Source organism: Gavialis gangeticus, unplaced genomic scaffold (assembly GCF_001723915.1).
Source record: "Gavialis gangeticus isolate Ggan-Ray unplaced genomic scaffold, GavGan_comp1, whole genome shotgun sequence".
Taxonomy (NCBI): Eukaryota; Metazoa; Chordata; order Crocodylia; family Gavialidae; genus Gavialis; species Gavialis gangeticus.
Window position 1 is genome coordinate 165,131,093 of NW_017728992.1, and position 17,437 is coordinate 165,148,529.

The 17,437-nt window shown below is 39.7% G+C and overlaps 1 protein-coding gene across 1 annotated transcript in view; it reads left to right on the plus strand.

The window, feature by feature from the left end:
* Positions 1 to 17,437, plus strand: part of RIMS2 (regulating synaptic membrane exocytosis 2) — a 1,108,253-nt gene that overhangs the window by 539,252 nt on the left and 551,564 nt on the right. Inside the window, exons 6-10 of the mRNA XM_019528053.1 lie at positions 316 to 435; positions 4,927 to 5,026; positions 6,045 to 6,168; positions 13,122 to 13,168; positions 14,199 to 14,311. Of these exons, the coding sequence (XP_019383598.1) occupies positions 316 to 435; positions 4,927 to 5,026; positions 6,045 to 6,168; positions 13,122 to 13,168; positions 14,199 to 14,311 (504 nt within the window). The remainder of the gene's footprint in view (positions 1 to 315; positions 436 to 4,926; positions 5,027 to 6,044; positions 6,169 to 13,121; positions 13,169 to 14,198; positions 14,312 to 17,437) is intronic.

A 17,437-nucleotide genomic window follows, 5' to 3' on the forward strand; every position in this document is an offset into this window, starting at 1 on the left:
AAATTCAAGGCAAACCTCCAATAATTAGATTATGTATTTGGAAAATTATAACACATTTATAAATTTTCCATATATAGAATCTACTTATTTGAGGATCTTATATCACGGTTGTCTTATATTTGAGTAAATACGGTATTTAGGGATGGATTAACTGTCTTTGTGAGTTTTTTCTAACACTAATTTTTATGAATCTAGTAATTAATGATGGTGTAATCATAGTGCTTTCATGGTGTTCTAAAAATTAGAAATGAAACTTGATAAGAGAATTTCCAAAAAGGAATGTTCACTATATTTTCTGTTAACATTATATCATAGCATCCTGTGACCTGGCAACCATCCAAAGATGGAGACCGCCTAATTGGTCGGATTTTGTTAAATAAACGACTCAAAGATGGAAGTGTGCCTAGGGACTCAGGAGCAATGCTTGGATTAAAGGTTTGTAATGGACAATTTCTTCTTGTCGAGTAGTGCCATTTACAGTACAGTAAATGCAAGGTAAAATTATTATACACAGATATATTGAATAATGAATTTTTTCTCTGCTTACCCAAATGTTTACTTTTCAGGGTCCTAGATGTGCTTAAGAAAATAAATCTCTGGAATTTGATTTTATGTTCATACCATATTTTAGGTTTTCATTCATGAATTATGATTTAGTTACTATATTTTTGTCTCATTGACTTTCAGATGATGGTTTGCAATTCTAGAATGATAGTAGAAATAGGTAACATAGAATGCAAAGAAGCCTGTCATTTGTTTTGAATACATTTCTTCATTATAGCAAATTATCAACAAGTTAAATTAACCTAATATTCTTTTTTTGGCATCATACTGGCTTCTCTTCAAGTTCACTGTTTTAACTAGTTGTATATTATAAATAAAATTATACCAACCCAACTAATTAAGAGCAATATTAATCTCATTTAGAATATATTTTGATTTTTATGGTTACATTTTAAATGGTTACCTTATGAGGAAAAGGGGCAGTGGACATGGAAACTTGAAGCACTGGTATACATTTCACTGTTCAGATCCAGAAAGCTCAAGAACAGAATAATGTTTTTTAGACATGATTATATTTATATATTGTACATTTTGTTATATTGCTGAACTGTATTTTGTGAAATACATTATCATTTTGATGAGATCGAATAATGTCTGTTTTAATAACAATGTATAATAGTTCCAAAATTGTTTTAAACAATTTTGCATTTCATAACATTTGATTTTATCAGGTTTTTCTTTATAATGTTGATGCATGTTTGATATAGTGTTAGTTCCAGCATGCGTCTGACATTGTTTTGGGTCCAACATTGTTTAACATCTTCATTAGTGATGTGGATGATTGGATTGAGTGAATGCTTAGCATATTTGTATATGATAGCAAAGTGGGTGGAATTGCAGACACTTTGGCGAGCAGGGCTAGGATCCAGAATGACATATATATATTGGAGAATTGGTTCAAAATCAATCAGATGAAATTCAACAAGGGCAAGTGCGAAGTTCTGCACTTGGGATGGAATAATTGCATGCACAAGTACAGACTTGGAACATGACTGGCTAGGCTGCACTACTGCAGAGGAGGACTTGGGGGTTGCATGAGTCAACAATGTGCTCTTGTGGTAAAAAAAAAAAGCAAACAGCATACTGGGTTGTATTAACAGAGGCGCTTCTTGCAAATCAAGGGAAATTATTCTTCTGCTCTGTTAGGCACTGGTGAGACCTTATGTAAAGTACTGTGTCCAGTTTTGGGCCTCACACATTAAAAAAAGATATGGAAAGATTGTAAAGGCTTGGCTTGGCTTGGCGAAATGCTGCCTGGAATGACCCAGTTGGGGATGGCCCTGCTTTGAGTAGGGGGTTGGACTAGATGACCTCCTGAGGTCCCTTATAGCTCTAATGTTCTATGATTATATGAAAGAGTCCAGCAGAGAGTGAAAAAATGATTAGAGGCTTGGGAAGCATGACTTATGAGGAAAAGCTGATTGATATAAGTAGGGTTATTTAGCCTGGAAAAGAGAAGACTGGGAGGGGTTTGATAACAGCCTTCAAATACTTGAGAGGTGATTACAGAGGGAATGGAGATGGGCTTTTCTCTGTGACCGTAGGGGACTGGACTGGGATCAATGGCCTCAAGCTGCAGCAGAGGAAATTTAGTTTGGAAATTAGGAAGAACTTTCTGACTATAAGTGTGGTTAAGCATTGGAACAGGCTACATAAGGAAACTGTGGAATCCCCATCCTTGGAAGTTTTCAAGAGCAGGTTAGGTCATGGGTGGGCAAAATGTGGTCTGTGGGCTGGATCCAGCCTGCGCAGTGATTTTGCCTGGCTTATGCGGGGCCCCAGAGCCCTGCTGAATCCAGGTACAGGGACAGCCTGAGCCGTGGTGCAACAGCTGGCCTGGCCACCCCTGGGTGCATAGTGGAGCTGGGACCCAGACTCCATTTCCCAGCTGCCACTGCCAGACCTGGCCCCACTGCCCAGGCACTCTGACCTCTTTACCCTGCAGCCACCTTTGGGGGTCGGACCAGCACAGGCAGGGTGCATGACCAGGTGGATGGGATGGGGCCATGGACTTGCAGGGAGCAGTGTCCTAGACTGGGATGAGTGATGGAGCTGGAGAGACCCCTAGCATTCTGGGGTGGAGACAGCTCAGGGCCATGGCCAGGGCAGAGCTGTGATCTGCTGCCTGCATGTCCCTGCAATGGGCACAGGTTCTGTGGGCAGGGGCATGTGGGGAGTGGATCATGGCTCTGTCCTGGCCCTGGCCTTGGCCCCAGCCCTATGCTGTCACCACCCAATGATCCCGGCTCTGGCCCTGGATGCAGCTTCCTATCCATCCAGCTGCCAGCCCTTCTCAGCCCTTCCTACACAGTCTCCATGGAGATCCTGGGATCATGGAGCCAGGATCAGGACAGAGCCCTGGTTTTGTGGGCAGGGGCATGTGGGGAGCACATCACAGCTGTTTCCTGCCCCCATGCTGTCACTGCCCTGAGATCCAGGGGTCTCCTTGGAGACTGGCTGGAAGCTGCCCAGGGCCAGGGCTGGGATGTTGGGGTGGTGACAGTGCGGGGCCAGGGCGGAGATGGAGCCATGATCTGCTCTCTAGTCCTTAGGGCTTCTTATAGTCTGGAATACCTACCCTGTGGGGTTGGGGTTGAGCCCCTGTTGTGGGGGCAGGGATGTGTGGGGAATGTGTTCAGCTCTGCCCTGGCCCTGTGCTGTCACCGCCTCATGATCTTGGTGGGGCGCATGGGCAGATAAGGAGCTGGGTCCAGGGCCAGGGTTGGGATCTTGGGGTGGTGATGATGCACACCTCTGCCCGCTGAACCCATGCTTGTCACAGGGGCATGCAGGCAGCAGGTTGTGGCTCTCTGCCTGGCCCCTGTCCTGCTTTGTCACTGCCCCACAATCTTGCCCCATCCCGCTCTTGAATGCTGCTGCTCACCTGACCATGGCCCCATCTCATGTAGGGAGTTTTGGTGAGTTGTTGTTGGGGGAGCTGATCCAACCTACAACAGCTCAACAAAACTCCTTATGTGACCCACGGGCACAAATAATTGCCCACCCCTGGGTTAGGCAGATGCTTGGGTGGGTTGGTTTAGTTACTGATGATCTTGCTTTGAGCAGGGGACTGAACTAGATAACCTTGTGAAGTCCCTTTCAGCCCTACTTCCCTATGATTCTATGAAGGCTACTAAGAAATGTCAAGTATGTATAGAATTTTAAGATTAATCTTTATAATATTTTCTCTTCTGATTCTGAGATATGCTTAATAAGGTCAAATCTGCTTGCTGTCCTTACAGAGCAAATCCTTAATATGAAATGTGTTCAGACATGCCAAACCATAGTTGATTTGACTGAATAGTTAAGAAATTTACTTCTTAGAATAAACTCCTCTGTGTGGTTACATGAGTTTACAAATTACTGTACTTATCTTTTGAAGGGAGAGATTTATATCCAAGGGAAATAATGCAAGCAGCAAAGAGAGTTAAAAGCACAAAAGCTATTGTTATGCAATCAAGGTTTCACATTACATTTAAATAAAACAAAGGATCATTTTCATATAGAGTTCCTCATGAAACTGCTTTATTTTCATTGCTAAGGAGAAGCAAACCAAAAACACTAGAGAGTATAGAAAAAGATTATCTATTTTGCCAAATGAAGCACTAAAAGATGTTGATGTTTGTGACTTCTGTGAGATTTTTGTTGAGAAGAGAGATTTTTATTGAGGCTAGTAGAAAGTCTAATAAAAAATAGTACATTTTGAAGACTTGTTTTCTTTTGGTAATGGTTGACAGTTACAATATTTCCCTTGTAGAGAAACATAAGGGTATAAAATAAACTTCTGAAAGTAGTTTCTTTTGTAGATAAATGTTTAAAATGATGATTACTTCTTCAGTTAGTAGCAATGAGTTTTCTGCCTGTCAACTACTGATTAAGAAGTATGATCTCCACACAGTACCTGCACTGAAGCTCCTTTAAGGGCAATTGGAAATATTTGACTATAATGAAATCAGCATATACTGTGAAGAGTTTCTTTTTGCTCTAAATTGCAGGTGTGAGGGTATAATTTTTAAGGAAGTAAGCAGCTTATTCAGTGGTATGTTAATGCTTTTTCACAGCTCCCATTTCTGTAAAACAGTGCACTTAGACTATTGAGATGAATAATAAATTTTAAAACCTTTACCATTATGGATTATATTTAAGGCAGATGAATCCCCAGAGTGGTTATCAACTTAGTCTCCCAGCCAATGTTGGTCATGTTTTTTTGGATGCATATCTGTATCTGTCTCCTCTAGATTATATCAATAAATTATTAATCAATACAATTATGCATTATTAATTAATCACTGAATTATTGTATACTGCCAAAAAGTCTCAGCCTAAAAATTATTCTAATTTCTTTCTCCCCTTTCAAAAAAGGTTGTAGGAGGAAAGATGACTGAATCAGGTCGACTGTGTGCATTTATTACCAAAGTAAAAAAAGGAAGCTTAGCTGATACAGTGGGGCACCTTAGACCAGGTATGTATTTGTTTCAGAAATACCCAGCTCAGCTCTTATACAACAAGGAAACAAATCCTGATAAGTTTAGCTGAAGTACCTCTGTCCACTAAATGTGACGAACGTGTATGACAAATTAGAAAGTTCAAAATGAGTCTTACATTCAGTCACTAGATTAACCACATTATCACTCTAGCAGACTCAAGTCTCACATTTTTTTTAAATCAAGTTTTCATTTTTCCTCCCATACCACTGTTGCCAGTAGTTAAGATTGTGGTGTGTCTTCAATGATGCATATTTGTCTCCTCATTATCTGAAGTATATTTTAATATTAGACCCAAACCAAGCCACCCTAAATCTGCTCTAAAGGCCCAGCACAACAAAGAAATGTTTATATTTTATATTCTGCCCATACCTCTGTATGCAATCCAGCCCCCTTTAAAACTGCTAAGGATTGCTACCTTGCAAAATTTACAAGAAATATTATATTTTAATATTAGAATAGATTTAGGATTCATGGAAAGACTGTACAATGCTAGTAAGGCTTCAAGCTGCTGGTTAAGGCTGTTCTGTGATTACCTGAACTTTTCAAAAGAGCAACTCACGTTAAAAAAAGACTCCCCCCACAAACACTAGGAAAGAGCTATATCTGACATTGGTAATGGCCCAACTGGGGGCAGTAAGTAGGACTCAGGTGGAATTTAGGCACCTAAATTCCAAAAAGTACCCCTGTTTGGCCCCGCCCCATAAGCCACAGAGCTTGGTAAGTACCTGAATTAGATACCTCTGAGACCACACTGGATTTGGCTCTAGATGGATTAAGTGCCAATATTAGTATTTCCTTGATATTTATTCAATCACAGCTGAAATATGAAAAGCTTCTCATTGTTTTTTTGTGTATTTGAGACATTGTATTTGTTCTACAGTGCAGATTGTACAATTTAGAAAACTTGTAGTAGAATGATGAGGCTGTTGTTGTAAAGGCTGGTCATAGGATAAGTTTTCCTTCCTAAGCAGACTATTATTATTGCATTTGTAGGTGATGAAGTGTTAGAGTGGAATGGAAGGCTATTACAAGGTGCCACCTTTGAGGAGGTGTACAACATCATTTTAGAATCCAAGCCTGAGCCACAAGTGGAGCTTGTAGTTTCAAGGCCAATTGGGTGAGTTGTTTTGTACTGCTTAAAATAAGATGCCATTAGATTTTATTTTAAGCCTCAAACATGTAAAACAGCTTCACAGAGATTGTAAAAAAATGTAAAATGGTATATCACTTGTAATAAAAAAGCACAGTCTGTTAGGCACAGGTCAAAACTCGTGGTGGGGTGGAATCTCATATCCCTTGAGAGAGGTTCAGGAGGCATTTCCTGGTTCACAGAGTGAGCACAACTGCTATTATAGACTCATGGGAAAGTGTAAAAGGGCTGGTGAATCCCTTGGATGGTGAAACAGGTGACCTTTCTTCAGAAGAAACAACTTGTTTTTTATCCCTTGCACGCCACTCGTAGTCACATACAGGTCAGTTAGCTCATAATGAACCTGGACTCATTTGCTGATCTGCAATGTAATTATCTTTGTCAAAATATATACTGTATTAATATAATGCATATTCTTATGAAAGGGGTGATTCTTTTGTGTATGAAATCCAATTTTTTTCTTGTTTGTAAGTGAAAAGACTAATCAACTGTTGGTTAGCATCTGGAACATAGTATACCTTAATGAAGCATTAGCTGAACTCACCATATACGTTGTACTTATGTCTTAAATTGTTTACCACTTTGCTTTTACTCCATTACATTGTCTAGTTGCTCTTATGTTTGGGGTGTGGTTGCTTATTTCTATTTTAAACTTTTTTTTCTACAGTTTTAGGCTTTTTCCTTGTTCTGCTGTCTTCTGAGATTATGAATAATTCCTTTCATTTATATTTTTATTTAAAGGTACTGGTCATGTTCGTTTTCCTTCCTAGACTTTATACATTTTGTTCACTCATTTTTCTCAGCTAATACCTTCTTAAATACTTGCATAATTTTTGTTGCCTTTTCAATTTTCTCTATTATTTTTCTATTTTTCAACCCATGGATCCCAGTTCTGTATGCACTGTTCGATGTGTGGTCACAGTAGGGCTGTGAAGACAAACATTCGTAGTAGTACTTCCCTAGTTCATTTATATTTTCTTTCCCTAGTTGTATGGTTTTGCATTATTTTGTTGTGTATAGCCTTATGTGTTTGATACATCTGTGATTCTGAAGTATTTAAAATATAGTATATATCAAGGATGGCAAACATATGACCTGCAGACTGGATCTAGCCCATAGAGTTGGATCATCTAGCCCCTGGGGCTTCTCATAGCTTGGGACACATACTTCCATGGGACAGGTTTGACCCATGCAACTGCTGGGCATGCCTGTGGTGGTGGCATTAATCCCTGCTGTGTCAACATGGCTCCAGAACCCAAGGAGTTAACACCGTTGCAGCTAAGGCAGCAGTAGGGGAAGACAGGGTGCGGGGAGAGGGGGCAGTGAGTCACAGTGGTGTAACTAGCCTGGGGTTTGGAGGCAGAACTGAAACAGCAGCTCCAGCAGCCATAGAATTAATGCTTTCGCCACCACACAAAGGTCATCTGGCTTATGGGAAGCCCTGTGGTCTGGATTTGGCCTGTGAGAAGCCCTGCAATCCGAACTGGGTGAATGAAGCCCAGTGAGTTTGACCCTGATATGTATAACTATAAAATTGCTGTAGCTTCAAAATACAATTAGTGATTCCTGAGTATCATGGTGACCAATGACCAAAAAATCTAAAGAAAAAAATTAACTTTAGTATAGGCCATTCCAATGGGGATGTTTGAAAGTGTGTTCAATTTAACATTATAGAATTTGTATGATTAAAATTGTGAATTCTGAACCGTTGAAGGTGAAGATAATGTTCAAAGATTTAATGTGGGTCTTGTCCTTGGGGTTGTCTCTTATGTTGATATTAATAAGCTCTTCCTAGCAGAACCAAGTCTTACCATATGGTTTGGGAAAAAAGTGTAGAGTGTTTATGGGAGCTGTAAATATTATAATAATGATAAGTTTCACGTGAGGAGATGAGGAAGATTAAGTATCTTTTTTATATACCAGCAAATTTTATTTCTTAGATTCTTGCAACAAGTTATTTAGCTCATGAAGCCAAAAGAAACTCAGTGGTGATCCCCATCCTAGTATTGTCTTAGTTCATCTTTTATTTTTTTCATTTCTGCCTTCATGGTTTTTCTTTTCCATGTTAGCATCTCTTCTCTGTTGCTCCCTCTTTCCATGATCTCCCTTTTCTTAACTATGCCATTACTGTTGTCACTACAGTGGGTTTTCTGTAATTGCAGTGAAAAAGGTGATACAGGCTCTCAAGTAGTTTCCACTTTCTATATCACAAGCTGCTTGCCCCACTGGTGAAGAAATAAGCAGGAGCAGAGATGGGGGTACCTGCTTTACATGGGGGCCTCATAATCCCTTTACTCTGGCCTGATGTGTTCCTGCTAGGCTGTCAAAGAAGTGAGGGTTTTTATCTTCCAACTCCAGTAGCTAATTTAAATGGACTTATAACTGAGTTCCCAATTGAAAATGTTTGGCTCCCGTTTGCACAGCTGTTACTTGGCCCTCCGTATATTCAATTTATGTCTCATTTAAAGATAACTGTCTTGGGATCCAGGTTACTCTTTGTGGTTTGAGACTAAGACAGAATAAGAGTCAGTTCAGTTTTGGTAGCACTGCAAGCTCAGGATCTCTTCTGATGAGGTCCCATTTGATATGCTGAACTTATTGCAGCAGGGGCCAGTCAGGGGACATGCAGTAGTAGCCCATGGAACTCTTCACCCCCAGCCCAGCAGAGGACAATGGGGGGCAGGCGCAGAAAGGGGGGATCTATCCACTGTCACTGCTGCAGAGCCCAGCACCCTGTGCAGTTGCTCCCAACAGCTGGAATCTCCAGGAACAGATGCTGGAACGGGGGAGCTTTCCCAACACTGCTGCCACTGTCCCTGGCTGACCCAGCTGTGAAAGGAACCACAGGATCAGTCACTGCAGGGGTGGCTGTCCCACTCCAGCCAGGGATGGTGGAGAGCAGCTTTGAGAGGTGCCATGTTCGGCTGGGGACAACAGCAGAGGCAACTGTTCCTCCGTTTTCTTGTCCCTGTTTTATTTCTCCATCACTGGGTCCTCTGCCAGCCCAGGGGCTCCAGCTGCAATGAACAGCTGTGAAATGCTGGGCTCTACCAAAGATGGTGGCAACAGAAGGCAGGTCCCTGCTCCTTGCCCAGCCTCCACCCAGATTCTCGTGCCAGCCTTGGGAGCCCACCTGCCCCTGTCCTCCAGTTCCCTCCATGGTCAAGCTATATACCCCTTTTTAAAATCCTGGATGCACCTATGTATTGCAGTATCACTGGGCTTCAGGATATTCCAAATCACAGCTAAAATGGGGCTGGAAGCAGTGCATCTTACAGATTTACATCTAGACAGACACAGCCTTAGGCTAGGTTTTGGCCTAAGAAATCAAACGTCAAACCATTTAAAATTCTGAAGGATTCATGTTTGGTCAAATCAACAGAAGTCATTATTTCAGTTAGGATAACTAATATTTCATCCCACCATTTATTTTTATATACTATGTCAGTGCATTGTGGAGCCATTTGGAAAGCTTATATTTATGCTCTGGCTCAAGCTAGAGCTTTCCAAACCAGCTGAGACTGCAAATTGTCTTCTATGAGAGAAGGCATATTGTGTCACTGTTATGTGACTCTGACATTCAAAATACATTGACAAATTCTGATAAGTCAGTTTTCTCTGACTCTGTTGTGGGTTGTCTAATATGAAAACCGAAGGTGATAGGAACAGGTAAGAAGGAGGGTGAAATGGTAGATCCTGGAGGATCTTCCTCAAAAAATGAAACAAGTTAGTAATTTCTTCACATACAATTTTCCCCTCTCATTATTTTAAAATGAATTTTAATGGATAAATGGTCTTTTCCTCATCTATGTAACTTTTCAGCTGTTTTTTAGTTTTAATATATATTAGCTGTTCTAAACATAGTTAAGAGCCATACCAAAGAATAATATCATGTTTTAAGTATGCTATCAAATATACTTATAGTGAAACATGCTTTGAATGACAACTCAAAAGCCCAGCAGAAAAAAGATTGTTTGCCTAATAATGATGTTATTGTAATAAAGATGGAACTGACTTGTATTCTATTTGGGGATGCTCTGGGGTAGGTACTAGAGGAGGATGAAGAGGAGAAAGGAGGTTACAACTAGCATGCTAGATTTCACAGCATCTTAGTGCACTTCATTAGACATCATAAATCTACCTAAAAAGAGTTCTTAACTGAATGTGGAAATGAAAGAACACTACAGTAATCCCTCTTATGCTGTCTTTTATATTCAGTTTATTTTACAGTGTTACTTCATTTTTAGTGTTCAGTGTGTCAAAAACCTTCCATTTGACAGGACATACCTGCATTGTAGATTCTTTCAAGCTTGAACAGAAGATTTTAGTCAGTTGGTAGGGGACATTTGGGCCTTTTGGAACCTGAGGAGACATTGGGGATAGTTTGGGATAAGCACATAAGTAGCGATAGCATTTTAGGTAATGAAACAAATTGGCCTCATTAGTTGTTGAGGGCTCCCAGGTATCACACATTTTCCTTGACATGCATCAAAGCCCTGCATTCCTGCAGCCTGCCTAGATACTCACAAAGTCAGGTAGACTTCAGGGGTTTCCCTGCACTTATTCTTCCTTCCTGTGGAGATCTGCTGTGGAGACAATTTGGCAAGCAGCCTCTTTGCCTCTTCACCTACTGCCCACCCACTTCCCTTTCTGAATCCATATGCAGAAGTAATGGCCAATGGGGACATATTTTGAGATGTCCATTTTTGGCCTCAGCTAAACTCTTCAGCCCACATAATTCCCAAGATGCTGCTTACAATTCAGGTATCCCCTCATATTGCTAACCTCTCTTGGCTGGTTATCCACTCAGTGATACAACCCCAAGAAGCACCTATAAACCACAGACAATTTCAGACTCATTCATTCACTTACCCTAGACCACTTTTCTAACTTGTGACTGAAAGTGAGGGAACTTAATGACTCTCATCTGTAAGACTGATCACATATGTAATTACACAATATTTGTTAGCTATAGTTTCAGGGGGATGAATGGAATAGATCACGTCTTTCAAGCGGAAGGCTTTAGCTCTTTATACACCAAGAAGAAATTATTTCATCGGTTCACAGTGGTACATCTTTTTGATGGCTTCTTTATAAACATATGCTAGAAAAAAAACTTAAAAAAATAATAGCTTAGATTCTGGATCACGTTTCTTCCCCAAGAGGTAGGCAAGTAATGGATTTCTCTGTAAATTTTATATCTGTAAAACAGGTAAGCCCTAAATATGTCTTTATGCAGCAGCCTCAATACATTTTTTACATATGTTTACGTATTAAGATGACAGAAATAAGAGTTCCTTAGTCACTGCATTTTATTATGCCAACTGTATCTCTTCTGAAACATTTGGTTTATTGAATACTGCAGCACCACTGAACTTGGAAAAATTCCTCCATCCATTAAACAAAGGTATCTTTCTATCCACATCTCATCGAGAACTGTTTTTTCATCAAATTGTTTTTGCATTGTACTAGATTAGCTTATATATATACATTCTATAGATTTGTTTTATTGTATTGCCAGAAGGATTTATTAGCATGCCCCTTCCCTTTTTTCCCAAAAAAACAAACACATTTAAGCACAAATAATTACTTTAAAGGCTGTTTTTAGTCTGACTCAGACCTGAAGTCCCTATTCTTACCTCATTGTGCCCAGATACCCATTACAGCACTATTTGTTTTTACCAACATATTGTTAATGGAAACTATACATGGGTAGCCTGGGGAGAACAGTCCTTGTTGTGCACCCATGGCCTAATGAGGTGCTTAGTCACTGGAACATGGATGCTTCAAAGTGACATAGCCATATGCTTTGCATCTTCTAGTAGAAATATGCTAGAGCTTTAAATGGTTATGTCTGCTGTTTTAGCCCGAACAACAAATAGCCTGTGTTGAGGGTTTCAAATCAAGTCCTTAGTGTTAAATTTATTTGTGACCTACATGGTTTATTATCTGCATTCCAGAGGCATGACTTGACAGCTCTGTGCCCAGGGATGCAATGCAGGGAGCAAAAGCAGCAGATATAACTGGGCAAGGTGGTGCTGCTGCAGGGGTTAACATGGAAGCGGCTGCTGAATTGTATATGGAGAGGCAATTTAAAAGGTGAAATTCTGCAGCAAAAAAAAGAGGAAAGAAGATTAACTGATACCTCCCCTTGCAGGAGCAGCTCTGCCTGCAAGGAAACCTCTGGCCAGGGCCAACTGTGTAGTGGCTGCTCTGCACTCCCCTCACATGTCGCATGAGTACTGCTTCTGGCTGTCAGAGGCACTGAAAAAAAGGTGGAGGGGAGGGGGAGGCGCACTCCCCTCCCCACCGGCCACATCCCAGTACTCTCCCCACTCTTAGTTATGCTACTGCTGTATTCCCATCCAGCTTGCTAATAGTTATCACATAATAGAAAATACTCAGGCTGCTCATTTTTGTCCAGTTGTCAAACAAACCTCATATTTAGTGGTCCCATAGAAAGAGTAGAAGTTTCTTTGTACATTATCCTTATTGACTATCTATTGCCAGCAAAGAACATAGACAGCACTGGCAATGAACCAACATGTGAAAAGTGGTTTATGTTGTCGTAACAAGGTTGTCTCTGAACAATTCCAGACTATGTTGAACTTTTGAATGATTGTGTGATTTTCTTTAATGTACTTGTCTATCTGTGGCTTTATGTTCTTAGCTGCATTCATTAAACTGTTTGTTATACAGCCCTTTACTTGTTATTGAACTATAAATATATTATGTTTGCATATATGAATTTAGGTGGGAGTAAATCTCCCATTTGGCTGAGGGCAGCCCATATATATAATCATGTATAACATGGTTTCTTGAGGTATTCTGTGGTGATTTTGAACATTTTTAGAGTTGACTGAAGCTTTTATATTACTGTTAGATAAAGGATCAGCCTGTCTTGCTTTTCATGATTTCAGGGATATTCCCAGAATACCTGACAGTACACATGCACAACTGGAGTCCAGTAAGTTTCATTTTTTTGGTAGTAAATTTCTTTTACATTAATGCAAACTGAGAAATTGAAAAGATGGCTGTCTCTCTGTCTCTGTATCTCTCTAGCTGCCCATCACTCTTTAATAATACACATCAGAAGTCAGAGGATTTAGTTAGGTTTGCAATCCTCATTTTTAATTTCCTGTGTTGAGGTTTTATTTATTAAACAAAAATATAGGAGTTGTTTGGGCCACTCAGTATGACTTAAAAATTACCAAACCAAAATTTGTGTGTGGGGGAAAATAAAGATTTATCTTTGCCTTTGACCTTGGATGTCAAATTTCATTCTGAATTTATTCTCTATGGCCATCTTACAGTTTATTTATTTATATATACTATTATTAAAAGTATAAACATGTTAATTACAGAAATGTAAACAAACACACTAACTCTTTAGTGATGAATCAAGCCTCAAAATACATTTGCTTGTGCTTTGCAAGATTTTGGATATTAATATCCATTTTTGTACTGTATACTAACTTAGGTTCCTCCTCTTGCTCTATCTGTAATGTCACAAATCTGTTCTTTGCCACTGTTTGGAACAACAAACCAAACACCCGAATATTTTCACCTGTCTTCTGGTATTTTTATAAAATTTCAGGATAATTTGGTTTAATTCAACAAAATTCTGAGTACCTCATGAAATGTGCAGAATGCCCTGAAGACCCAATTAAATCAATGGAATCTGAGGGGATCTAGCACATAAGCATGTTTTAAAATATCTAGCAAATATTGAAACATACCATTTATTCCTTATGCGTGACATGAATTTTCACAACATATTTTAATTGGATTTTTCTCTGCATCTTGTGAGGCATTTGGTAATTCTAAATACATTACAAGGATGCCAGTTTTCATTACTATAAGCTGCATAATTATTGTATAACAGGCTCTTTTGTATACCTTGATATACATGCCTTTTGTATATCTTAATGTTTTACAGGACTTTGAGAGAAAAAAAAATTACATAAGTTTTAAGGTATATTCATTTGCATTTTCAGGTTCTAGCTCATTTGAATCTCAAAAAATGGATCGACCTTCTATTTCAGTGACTTCTCCCATGAGTCCTGGCATGTTGAGGGATGTTCCACAGTTCTTGTCTGGACAACTTTCAGTATGTAAACATTTGTTTAATATTATCATTTTGTAGTTGGTAATGTGGCTCACTTTTAATGCTCAATGCCCGCTAGTTATAAAATAATATCCCTGCTAGGCATTACTGAAGAAAATGGCATTTCTCAGTATAGGTAGAGCTGTATGTTTTTAAGAGCAGCCTCTCTCTTTCTTGGGGGGTGGGGGGGGCATGTGTGTGCTCATTAAACTGTCATGCTAGTGTTTTGAGACTTGGGGTCAAATTTTCAAATGGATCTGAAGTCGGCCTCCTGTCATTGTGCAAATGGCACACTGACACACACACTTTTAAGCAATAATGAAGGCATGCACAGTTTGTAAATTTTGTGTGTGTGGAGATTTTCCCATTGTTCTTTTATCATATAGCAGTTCCCCTGTATCTCTTTCCTCAGATACTCCTTTGCTTGTTTGCTGCTGGTGTAGTCTCTCCACTGTTCTGTCATGATATTCACTTTCACTCACCTTACCCTCACCGCAACCAGAGCTCATCTGTTAGCTCATTCTCTGAAAATATGGCTTTTGGACTAAACTAAAGGATTTGGAGCTTTTTGTGCTTTCCTGTGTTTTTCAGAATAGGAAGATGAGATTTTCAAAAGAGCTACCTTTTCAAAAGTGCTGTATTATGCCCTGCAAAGTCAGTGGGGAATGACTTCAGTAGAAGCAGTTAGATCAGAGATGAATGATTTTGAAAATACCATCTTTTTATTTTTATGTTTTGATTTGTAGGATGATTTGGGAGAAATGAACATATATAAAGTCTAAAGAAAATTTTCATGGGATTCACAGAAATGATGTGATATGTAGAGGAGATAAGACTATATACTATTTCCAGTCCAGTCAGCAGTCTTGTTTGCTACCAGTTTGGATGGGATACTTGTTTGGATTATCAATATAATCACCTGTAACTATTTTAATTTAATTTCCTGTACCACTTTGCAAGACTAGAGTTGGGAATATAGATATCTTAAAGAGCTTCTTGGTAGAGGCTGTATTAGGTGTTGAGGCTCTGGAGCTACTTGAAGTGGTTCAAAATACAAGAACAAGGCACATGAATGCATGTAATCTGAGCTATTAAAGATACAAGCATTGGGTTTTTTTAAATTTAAGGACTAATATATACTTTTCAAGCATTGCAAGAGTTGCATTATTGATAACATAAATACAAAATAATTTAAAGCTAAATCCAATAAAGGTATTTAGATGTTTAGAAATTAGAAGCTGCAACATCTAACATTTATCTTCTGGAATGGAGCCTAGAAGGTAGAATTAGCCAGTTTGGCTCCTTATACAGTGCATGGAAGAACTAAGCAGATAATAATAGCAAACAAAAACACCTGCACAAGCTGCACAAGGAGCTGGGACCACCTAGAATTAACCAGTAGGAAACTCTGAGCAGAGGGGCTAGGGAGGAATTCTTTTTCAAATAAGGTTTGTGGTGAGCTCGTGCCCACCCTGTATATAATAGCTTAGGATTGAAGGACTCATCCAGTTACATTAAGCAGTTATCAGATAAAATTCAGAATGAGTCCCTGGAGCAGGATCCAGAACTCTCCCAGATGCGTGCCCTAGCTGCTAGACTAGACTCAGGCTACTTTTGGTGTTCTCCATTTGGATTAACAACTCTTGAATTCCTTTCTGTATAGTGGCACAGCTTCAACACTGAGTCCCTCTCCAAGCAGACTCTTCCAGATCCTGTGGTTAGGCTCCTGGGAGGTAAAATATATGGGTTTAAAATATCTCAGGTGGAGGAAGGCATTGAACCTGTGCTTCCTATTTCCAAAATGATTCTATAATGACTAATCTATTATAGAAAAGGGGGGCACTGCCAAGATCCTTTTACGAGGTGTAAGATCTAAACTCTGGCTTAATATATAAAGGATGTGTAACACCACAAGGCATTTCATGAGAGGCTGATCCTCTCACTATGAAATATGTCTATACTAGCTTGCTGCTGTGCCCAGGACCTACTTACCTCCTTCCAGCATGTGACCAAGTCAGGAAAATTATGCCATGTCTAGAACACCTTCCTGCTGACCCTGGGACTGCCATCAAGAAATATAGTCTTGTCCACACACTTCTGGTGAGGATACAGTCAGAAACCCTGAGAATGGTACAGGAGTCCATGTTCAGGACTGGTCCAAGATTTGGCTTATTTGTGGGCTTGGCCACAGGCTGAGTGAGAGAGAGCAGGAGAGGCTCAGCAGTGATCCAGCTGAAGTGGTAAGTATGTTTAGAAGATTTTTGTTCAGTCAGGCCCCTCAGGGTATTTAGGCAGAATTCCCTTGTTCTTAGATCCTGAGTGGCATTCAGTAGGAAATAACCACTGAGCATGCCCATGGATTTTAGGGGTGTTTTTACATGTGCTCTGGGGGTAAAGAGGGGGACAGGGCACTTTAATTAGAGTGGATCTGAAAATCACTCTAGTTAAAGTGCCCTCAACATCTCGTATATCTGTGTCCTCATGCTTCAAAATGGCGGTGGAGGTGCTTTAACTAAAGCTCATGAACGAGCTTTAGTTAAAGCATCCCCGCCGCCATTTCAAAGTGCGGGGACACTGATACGTGGGATGTAGAGGCTGGCTGGAGTATGCTAATTAGCATGCTCCAGCAAACTCAGTTGATCAAGCCTGCCTGCATGTGTATGGGCACCCTAGGTGTCTTTATCTTTTATTGGATCTAGTCCTTAACCAGTTATATGGAGAAAAGAAAAATGTTATGTGTATAACTGCTGTTTTTAAGACAGGGGCAAACCAAGGCTGATTTCCTGGCTTTCTGAATTCCAGAAACACCCTCAGCTATACTTAACTATGGAATCTGCAGGGACTCAGAATGAGATGTTTAAGAAGGGAGAAATATTGTTGAATCTCCAGAATAATAAGATCACACTTCACAATAATTAAGGGTAATATCAGGGAGTCTGGCATTATGTTCTAATTTAATCAGAATTAAGGATTTCTGTAAAGGAAACACAGATCTTACAAAGGCATATACATTCAATATCCTTCCTGATACCTGAACTAGCTTTAAACTAGCTAACTCAGTCCAGAGAAGCTATACTAATGCAGCATTCACCAACCTAATTTTTTCTTCTGAGAGGGGTATTAAATTTC